We start from the raw sequence: 9,719 nt of genomic DNA, 5'->3' as shown, positions 1-9,719 counted from the left end.
GGAGCTACATAAAAGAGGCGGTGTTACAAAAGAAAGAAGGTGACCTCAGAGGAGAAGTGCTTCTACTTGTCCTCAGCTGATCTGAGATCAGCCTGAAGCTCCATATGAAGTGGAACCTCAATGCTTTGGTCTGAACTTCCCGTCTGAGAGCAACTCGTTTTGGTGCCGTCTCTTTAAATGCTACTCAGGCCCTTCACACCGCGCCCCTCCAGGTCAAAGATCGTTCCACTCCACCCTGTTCAGCCATTTTTGTAGTTTGATCATTATCTAGCGCCACAGAAACAAGACAAACATGGCAAAAACAATAAAAACTGTTAATGTGATGAGAATAATATAAAAAGCTGCAGTACGGTTCTGTCCTCCAGGAGCTAAAAGCAACACACAGCGCTAACTTTAGCAGAAGACCCGGTGCTATCAGAACCATGGCCAGGACTAAAATAAAGTTTGTTGTCATTTTAGCGTTATTTGCAGCTGGCTGCGTCGTCGTTTCTATAGACTGAAGGAACTGATCCGTTAATCAGATGAAGTCAAATCCTTCTTGATACTGTAGGAGGTTGATGAAGAACTTGGCCTTGAAGAGCTTCATGCAGACGAAGATGTGGGAACATTTACATGAAAATAAAATGTTACCAGGAACTTTGAAGAGGTTCTGATGCTACACGCAACAACTCAACATTTCTACTCAAACACTCGCAGCTTCAGCACACCTGACTGCAAAATCGCAGCGAGAAATAAATATGGCGCATACGTGAAATTGATTTGCCAGCAGTCCATGACCTTGTTTAGCTGTTCTGCAGTAAATACTGCGACGTTACAGTTGGAAAAACATAACAGATGAGAGAAAACTGAACAAAATAAAAAAAATACGACCCAAACAGAATATAAAGAAATCTCCGCAGCACCTGGAAAGACTAAATTCAACTTTTCTGCCCTCCTACAGACTCTAAGTACATAACAACGTGGATTTAAAAGCTAAAAAAAGTGGACTTTGCATGATTTGTCCCCTTTAACAAACCAGTTGCAGCACAACCATCTGAAATCCAGCTCTCCAAACATCAGATCTGAATCAAACTTCACGTCACACATCGGAGAAGATGTGATTTACCAGGTTTCAACCTGTTGGTAGCAGACGAATCCAACCTGTCAGAATGACACCTCCAAGCACGCTGCTACAGTACTACTCAATGCTTAATTAAACTCATATGACATCTAATTAAAAGCATCATGTATGGCAACTGCTCCCAACCAAGCTGAAGAAGATGGACCACTAAGAAACATCTGAGCCTGCAAAGAACTAAGCTTTACTTACTGCAGTAGGAGCTCTGGACAGAACCAGGTTTTACTGCAGACTGAGCAAAAACAAGAAGGACCTACAACAAGAGATGAATCCTGAGGGAGCCGCCTTCAGGTTCATCTGGTTTGCAGGTTACTGAGAGTTTCCATCATCTTCGTTTCCTAAAACATCTCACCATGTTCAGTCTGCAGTCTGACACCACCTCAACAGTAAGGTGTCTGATTCAGAGACGGTGGAGAGCAGGACACCTGTATGTAACACAGCAAGAGGACCTAATCCAGGTAGAACCACTGCTGTTTGTTCATGTTAAACCACTGTCAGTGAACCTTCTCACGTTTCTGCGTTTTACTGTGAAAAACCAACAGGAAGTGACCCTTCGATCAGCGTTCCCACAGAGCTGAGGAAAGCCTGGAAGAATGTGGAACTTGTTTTCCGGGTCGGGATAAGAATGAAACAAAAAGCAGAGGACTGCAGAAAAACACCAGAATAATAAAAAATGTTTTATTTTTCACACGGATCAGCTGTGACTGATGGGGTTCTGTGGGTTCTAGTTCTGGACAGAGAAACCAGCATGTGGATTTTCCTCTGTGTGGTTTAATTACACCTGCAGCACAGTTTCTGAAGCCATGTTTGTAGTCCATCGTTGAAGTATTTGTAGTTTCCACAGGGCTGACCTGCACTGATGTCACCTCCTTCCACCTTTCTCTCACCTCCTGACGCCTTCCTGTCAGATGTGATGCCCCCTGCTGGATATAAAACAGACAGCAGGTTTATGGTTCTACATCTGAGACCAGAGATTTGGACCACAGAGCGGGATCAGGTTCAGTTTGAGCTCAGCATCAAAGGAAACTTTGATAAAAGTTCTGCAGAAACTGAAAATGGACTCAGTTTAAAGACAAGAAGTGTTCAGTTTGTTGGTGAAACCTGAAGAAGTGAAGCATGGAGCTGAAACTTTAAACATTTAACAAGTTAGTCTGAGTCTATTTAATCCATTTTCCACTGCTCCAGTCCACACCATACAGAACTTGTTGGGTTTCCATGGACCCACTGAGTTCTGGTTTAAAGCTCTGCCTCCAGCCATCAGGTCGCTGTGCTGCTATTAACGTTACTGTGTGAAATTGTCACGTTAAAGTAATCTCAATGAAACGATAAATAAATAGAAAACAAACCCGTTGTTTCATGGCGGTTTGTTTGTGTTTTGATGCGTCTGAACAGCTGATTTTATGTGATCAGGTTAGGATGTTATTAACTACAGCGCCCCCTACCTGCGTGTCATTCAGAAAGCTGATGTGTCCCTTTTCTTTCAGCCTTCAGGCTGGTTTATGATTTAAAAAATAATTAAAATATATTTGGGTTTGACCCGCTTGGTCCTGAACATTATTGAAGTTTCTCCCTGCTCTGCCTCTTGGAAACCTTCTCATTCTTCCTGGTCCCACAGCCAATCAGTGAACAGCAGTCTGTTCACGTCACATGTGGTCCCGACTCGGTCCCGATTGGACCTGCTCAGGGGCAGGTCCCAAAAAACTAGGTACCGGTACGGAATATTGTAAACGCTCTGATGCAGAAAGAATATTGGACTCAAGTTCTCCAGCAGAACCATTAAGGCTCAGTGAAGGTGTCATGGTGTTAAAGCATAACCGACATCTGCAGAACTGAGTCATGTAGGGATCTCGGGGACAGAAAGGGTTCTACAGCATGTTTGTATCTCAGAGTAAAAGTTCTGCAGCAGCCACATCTCTGCAAGATCCAACAAACAGGAACCAGATTTTAAAATGTTATTAAAAATCATGAGGAAGGATCCGCTCCATGGCGGCGTGAGTCTGACTCTGTTCATTCCCTCATGTTTGTTCAAAGAAAGGAACGGTTCTGGTTCTGAATCCATTTCATTTTTTCCTCTCACACGGGTCAAATTTCTACTTTGAAATAATAAGCTGAGGCCCGATTCTGTTCAGGTCTGGTGGGAATAACTGGGCCTCCTGTTTGGATTCAGTTATCTCTCTTGTTCAGATCCGGTTCTGGTGGGTTACCGTTCAGACTCATCTGAACATTGCGCCGACTCACTTCAGGTGTTCAGCCTGCCGGGTCTGTCTCAGAGCTCCGCCTCCAGGTGTGCCCATCACCTGTCTGCTGTCACTGTTGCCAGGCAACTGAGCACCTGGGTGCTGCAGCAGCGGCTGTCAAGCTGTAGGAGGAGCCGCTGACAAAGAGAAAAACCTGCATTAAAACCAGAATCAGAACCGGACCAACTGGCCCAGTTTATCGGTCCATATGGTTTTTCAATAAAAACACAGAGCTTGTTATCCAAATTAACCAGAACAGCGCCATCTACAGGCCCCTTTCATCCACTAGTTAATATTCTCCAGGTTGGACCATTAAAGGTTTTAATGACGTTTTAATTTAAAGTCTTTTCTTACATTTGCCTAAAAGCCAGTTGGTTTATTCAGAAATATCATTTATTTAATATTTAAAGTATTTTCCCACTAATTAATTCTTGGTAGAAATCTGTAAATTCAGCTTAATTCAAAATTGTATTGTTTCCTAAAATAAGATCAAATGTTAAAAGCATTGAACTATTTATTTATTTCTGTTCAACTATGATTAAAATAAACTTTTATTGCCATTTTTATTCATATAATTATAATATTTATAATACTATACTATAGTATTATAAAATTCACTTTTTTACCTCATCTTTTTCTTGTGTTTATTTAATTTAACTGTTTAAGAAATAAATTGTACATAAATAAAAACCTTTTGGATTTGTTCACATTTGATTATTGATTATGTTTATGTTATATTAATGTTTCCACATCAACTTATATTTTATTTTTTATTCTCTTTTTTATTTGATTCTTTTCTCACGGTTTTTCTTTTATTCAACCATTATTCTCCATGTTAAAAACTGTATAAAATTCAATTGATCAACATTATTGTTCAAACCGAGTGAAATATTCATATTTATTTGGTTGATCGGGTTAACTCCTTTAGCTCTGAGCGATCAAGCTGCAGCGGCACCACCAGGTGACTCACCTGAACGCGCCCCTCTGAACAGGCGTCCAGCAGGCGAATGGAGGCGGAGCTTTGATCCATCAGCTCCTGTCGGACCGGGCCGCCGACGCTCGAGTCCGAGGAGACGTCGACCAGCAGCCGCAGCAAGCATCGTAGGAGGACGTCAACGCGACACGCCATGCTGGGGTGGGTAGAGGTCAGAGGTCAGAGAAAAGTGGTTCTAGCAAGTTTCCAGCAACCAGAATTCATTTTAATCCTGATCAACAGTTCTGGAGAATTTCTGAGAAGGTTTAAGTTAAGATTCAGGATCATATTCCTGTGTTTGATCCTTCGAGCACCTCTGGATGTCGTTCTGCCTGGAAGTGATAAGTCTTGCTGGACAGACCTCGGTCAGGTCCAGAGGAACCGTCCTGCTGTTAGAGCGTAGCCTGAACAGCTCGGTTGTTTAACGACACGTGGAAATATCTGGTCATGTTTACCATTCTGGGAGTATCTTACGTTGAAATTATTACTGCAACAACTGAGAAAAGGTTGAAATTAGTTGCTAAATTACTAAGTTGAATGAAGCTGTCTTGGAGTTTCATTATTTGTTTGATTTATGAACTTTCTTTATACCAGTTTTAGGTCAGGTCCAACCTAGACAAAACACATAGATCTAGATCACAGCTAAAGGAGATTTATCATTGACTCATGTCTAAATAAAGTATGGCTTCTACACTGAAAGCAGGTATGTTGCTCTGGCTGTGTGTGTGTGTGTGTGTGTGTGTGTGTGTGTGTGTTTGCAGTTACCGTGGCCAAGCCACTTTGATCGTTCTCTGCAGGACCTCCAGGATCATTAGCCGGTTTGTTTCCTCAGGTGGATCTCTGACCTCCAGATATCCCAGCACCACCCTCTCCACCCGCTGCAGGTGTCTGCACACAGCCACGCCCATTCTGCACACAAACACACACAGTGAGGCTGATTTTGGCCCCACCCACAGGTGGAGGTGTCCCAACTGTAAAATTGTCCCTGTTGATACCCACTCATGTACTCATGCTGAGCATCCTGATGGGTTTGCGCAGAAAAACTACGAATTTGAGTTCAGAGCAAACAAACCCAATCTGCAGCCAGCCTCTGATCAGAGTAAAGATGTGAAAATCAAACACACCTCTCCACGTAGAGCGGCAGGGCTGAGGCGTAGACACGCCGCAGCGCCACCTTGTGCTCCACCTCCATGTGAGTCAGGAACAGACGCAGCACGTCGTCATGGCGACAGGGCTTCCTGTGGCTGGTGGAGGAAGGGGGCTTCTCCAAAATGAGCAGCAGGTCGAGGAGGCAGGAGAGGACGAGCTGCAGGATGAAGGTCAGAGGTGAAAAGTGGGTCAGAGTGTGTGTGTGTGTGTGTGTGTGTGTGTGTTACCTGGATGACAGCAGCCTCACTGGTGTACAGGTGTTTAAACAGAGCTTGATACAGAACCTCTGCTCTGTTAAACTGACGAAGGTCTGCAGCAGGCTGGACACACACAGACATCATCATCATCATTATCATCATCATCATCATGAGGCTGAGTGATGTCACGCTCACATTAGGATTAATATGAATAAGTGTTTCAGCAACAGGACATGTTTAGGTTCTGTTCATGTGAAGGTTCTGACCGTGTTGAGAACGATGTGATGCACACAGCCAACTCCCAGCATGCAGTTGTCTGGCCTGTAGTGGTCATTCAGGAGGAGCGAAGGGGGGAGGAGGCGGGGAAGGAAGGGGGACAGGACGGGTCGGGTCACCTGTGAAAACCACAACACACCTGTCGTTAACCAGGAGATCGGCCAATCACACGCCAGATATTCTGACGTTATCGAGCAGGAAGACGAACTGTAGCATCCGTCTTTGACATCCAAACACCTTCGACCACTTCAGACTCATCTTAAAAGGCAGAAGATTCTCTTTAATTCTAGTAGTTGTTGGTTTTCTGTTGATGGGGTTCAGAGCTGCTGCGCTACAGCAACAGAGTACATGTCCGACATCGATACTTTTAGTCAACTCAGCTTTTTAATTACTTTAAAAATCTTAACAAAAATCAAAGGCTGATGTTATCTGAAGTCTGAAAGTTAGTAGACCATAAAGAAGGTTTTAGATGCTCTGTGAGGTTTCGTTAGTAACCTCAGCAGCAGAAGCACCGGGCCTGATGAGACGCTGGGCTGCCGAAGTTATCCGTCTGAATGACTGGTTTGGACTGAGGCTCCTTCCAGTTCAGTTCCAGTTTGGTTCCAGTTCAGTTCCAGTTCAGTTCCAGTTCGGTTCCAGTTCAGTTCCAGTTCAGTTCCAGTTCGGTTCCAGTTCAGCTTGTTTTATTTCTAAATACATTCATATTCCTGCTGCAGGGGACATTTTACACATATAATACCTTAATATTGGAAATTTCGTTACATTTTATTTGAGGGATACAAAAAGAGGTTTTTATTAAATAGTCACGGCCTCCTCCTCAATAACTAATACATCCATCCAACTTCTGGCTCCACCAATCACAGAGAGGCACCTGCTTACTGAAGTTTACATACAGCACCTTACATCATAATTAACTATGTTGGGAAGAAAACATTGTTTAGAATAACAGATTAATCAAAGAATGAGTTAATAGGTTAATAAAATAAAAATATTAATAATACAAACATCTCATTTTAAACTCCAGCCTCAACTTCACCACACTAACAATAAAGTTCTGGAGTAAAATTATGAATCATAAATCCACAGTGGTTTCCATGCGGTTGCCATGTCAACCCAATGAATGATACTGACAGGTGATACTCACCTGCAGGAGAGTCCAAACAAACACGAGCTTCACAGCCTCACAGCGATGCCACGAATCCCTGCGACACAAACAGGATATCAGAGGACCTGTGAGCTGCAGAGTCCAGTTCAGACAGAACCACTCAGATCAGAAACGAGCTGCAGCTCAGAGGTCTGTAGGTTCATTTAGGGGAACCTTTCTTGTTGTCAACTTCTGCCTGAGTCAGAACTAAAGCAGGGCTGCAGAGCATTCAGACACACAGCAGAGCCTCTTCTGATCATGCGCCCTAACTGGTCCCCCATCAGCAGTAACTTCTCACTTGGTCAGCTGAGGCAGCAGGATGTCGAGGACTCCGCCCAGAATCCCTCTGTCCTCCGTGTACTCGTCCCCCATCAGGAGGTGAGCAGAGTCTCTCCAGCCACCCACCCTCACCAGCGCCTCATGAAGATGTCGTGCGGCCGTCCTGGAAGAGGCGGTGCTCCATGGCTGGTCCTAGAGCACAGACGGACCGGTCAGAACCATCTGAGCTCACTCTGAGCCAATCACATCTGAGATTAATGTAACCATGTTTTAATGCTGTTTTTCCATCAAATGATCATTTTATTAAAAGTCACTGTCTGACAGCTTGTCTTAGTGAGTCTGGGCCGTGTTGAAGAATACTCATCAGAACCGTAACTGATTACACATATAAGTTCAGGTCGGTAATACAGCGTTTAACCTGACTGGCGCAGAGATGTTCCTCATACCCTCAGCATCAGCACCAGTTTCAGCTCACAGCAAAACTGAATGTTTCCAGACTCACCTGGAAATGTGTGACAGAAAACAGGAAAATTGGTGGAGCCACAGTAAGCAACAACCCAGTCATCCCAGTTTTATCTCTTCTGGCTCCGCATCCTTCATCCCAGCTTCCCAGCAGCGCCGTGAGGGCAGAGCATACAGCTGTGGCCCGACTTGGGATGCTCTGATAAGCTGCAGAGTCTAAAGAGCTGCAGTCATCCTCGCAGATTGGTAGAGCTGCACAGCCAATCAGAGTACTGATCACAGACTTGTATGCTGACCGAAGTTCCACCCATTCAGTTTCCTGGTCATCTGATACAGAAGGGAACAGCCAATCAGGATCTGCAGTCTGAAACAGATGCTCGACCTGACCAACCACTGAGCTGTTTTCACACGAATTATGAACTGCACCAATCAGCTTCTTCTGCAGCTGAGAGAGGAGCTCTGTGATTGCAGGGAGGGGATCAGAGGGGGAGGAGGAGAGATGAAGCTTATGAAGAAGAGATGAAATCTCCATCCTGAAAAGCGAGGAAGAAGAACATTTTACAAAAAAGTTAAGTTAGAAAATAAAATGATACAGAAAACATCTGTGAGAGAATAAACAGAGTATTAAACTATAAACAAAGAATAAACTAATAAAATAACCATAAAATAAATGGACGTCATGGATCAAACAGAACGAAAAGAGATACAAACAAACATCAACTGAGACCAAAACTTTTATTTCTCAGATGGAAACAACAACCGGAAGTAGCTGTGAGGAAACAAACAGCTGATTCAGTTGCTTACATTTCCAACCTGTTTCCCGCCAGCTTCTAAGTGGAACTTTTAACTCAGCCTTTGGACCAGTTTCCTGGCCGAACCAGAACGTTTCATTACAGTAAACTCCGTATATTTTAGAACATTACTTTAAATCGAAACGCCGCCGTCTCCCCAGCTGGGTACGACTTGACACACGGTCCAGTCGGACACGAAACTACAAAATATACGAAACGACCAACATCCCGAATTAAAAACCTCCTCCTGGGAAAATCTAACTCACCCGGGATCAGCCATCCTTCCGCTGAAACACAACGGTTCTGGTTCTGTCTCCTTTCAGCCTCCGCGGGACGACGGTGCGCTTCCGGTAACAACTTCCGGCTGAGAGAGAAGCACGTTACCGCCCTCTGTTGTTCCGGAGGAAACATCGAACAGCGGATTCCTTTGTGTTCCCCGCAATAATAAGACGAGGAAGCACCAATCCTGCCAGAATTAAGACTAAATACAGAAATAAATAAATCATTAATAAATAAATAAACATACAATTAAATACACAAAATGCAGTAAATAAATAAATGTAGGAAGTAATTTAATTATTCAATGAGACATGAATGTATAAATCTATTTTAAATAGCTTCTTTATTTATTCACCTTGAATAATTACCTTATTTATTTATTTTCTATTACAATTTTCAACTTTACATGGAGAGGATCTGATTTCTGAATGTAATCAGAGCTGTGACTGCACTCATGCTGCTATAAGGGCACCAGCCCCAAGTGAAAATGCTTTTATGAACAGGAATTTAATTCAATATATGAGCAACCTATTTGTCTCCACAACTCATGATTTATACTATCAAAATAATTCTAATTATAAAAAATAGTTGAGTTAGGAACAAACCTCCATGCAGGATGGCTGCTTCTTGGTAATTTTCTATTTTTGTTACGTGACGTAAAGATTTAAAGTTCTTCATATACTGTGTGTGGTGACAGTCTTCCTAATAGAAATATTGGAGGAATATTCACATCATAATAATGATCAGCATTGGGGGATGATTGAGCTCAGGGCAACAGCTAGACAGCTCGGTTTGGTTTAGATTCACATATTGTA

General features: G+C 43.2%; 1 protein-coding gene across 4 annotated transcripts; it reads right to left on the bottom strand.

Moving 5' to 3' along the window:
* Window positions 1-273: 273 nt before the first annotated feature.
* tti2 (TELO2 interacting protein 2) lies at window positions 274-9,029 on the bottom strand. Of its 4 annotated transcripts, none has more exons than XM_047381680.1 (11): window positions 8,892-9,029; window positions 7,875-8,367; window positions 7,392-7,564; window positions 7,094-7,151; window positions 5,940-6,068; window positions 5,704-5,796; window positions 5,452-5,633; window positions 5,093-5,236; window positions 4,325-4,484; window positions 3,356-3,491; window positions 1,899-2,037 (listed from the first exon to the last, which is right to left on the bottom strand). In XM_047381680.1, exons 1-10 carry the CDS (start codon window positions 8,903-8,905, stop codon window positions 3,411-3,413), a joined length of 1,527 nt encoding a protein of 508 aa, XP_047237636.1. In that variant the 5' UTR covers window positions 8,906-9,029; the 3' UTR covers window positions 1,899-2,037; window positions 3,356-3,410. The 4 variants fall into 4 exon arrangements, with proteins under 4 accessions (XP_047237633.1, XP_047237636.1, XP_047237635.1 ...); XM_047381679.1 differs by having other exon boundaries at window positions 1,902-2,040; XM_047381677.1 differs by lacking the exon at window positions 3,356-3,491 and having other exon boundaries at window positions 274-2,040.
* Between the last annotated feature and the right edge of the window lie 690 nt (window positions 9,030-9,719).

Source organism: Girardinichthys multiradiatus, chromosome 12 (genome assembly GCF_021462225.1).
Source record: "Girardinichthys multiradiatus isolate DD_20200921_A chromosome 12, DD_fGirMul_XY1, whole genome shotgun sequence".
Taxonomy (NCBI): domain Eukaryota; kingdom Metazoa; phylum Chordata; class Actinopteri; order Cyprinodontiformes; family Goodeidae; genus Girardinichthys; species Girardinichthys multiradiatus.
Note: the sequence above shows the minus strand (reverse complement) of the source record. Positions and strands in the feature narration are given on the sequence as shown.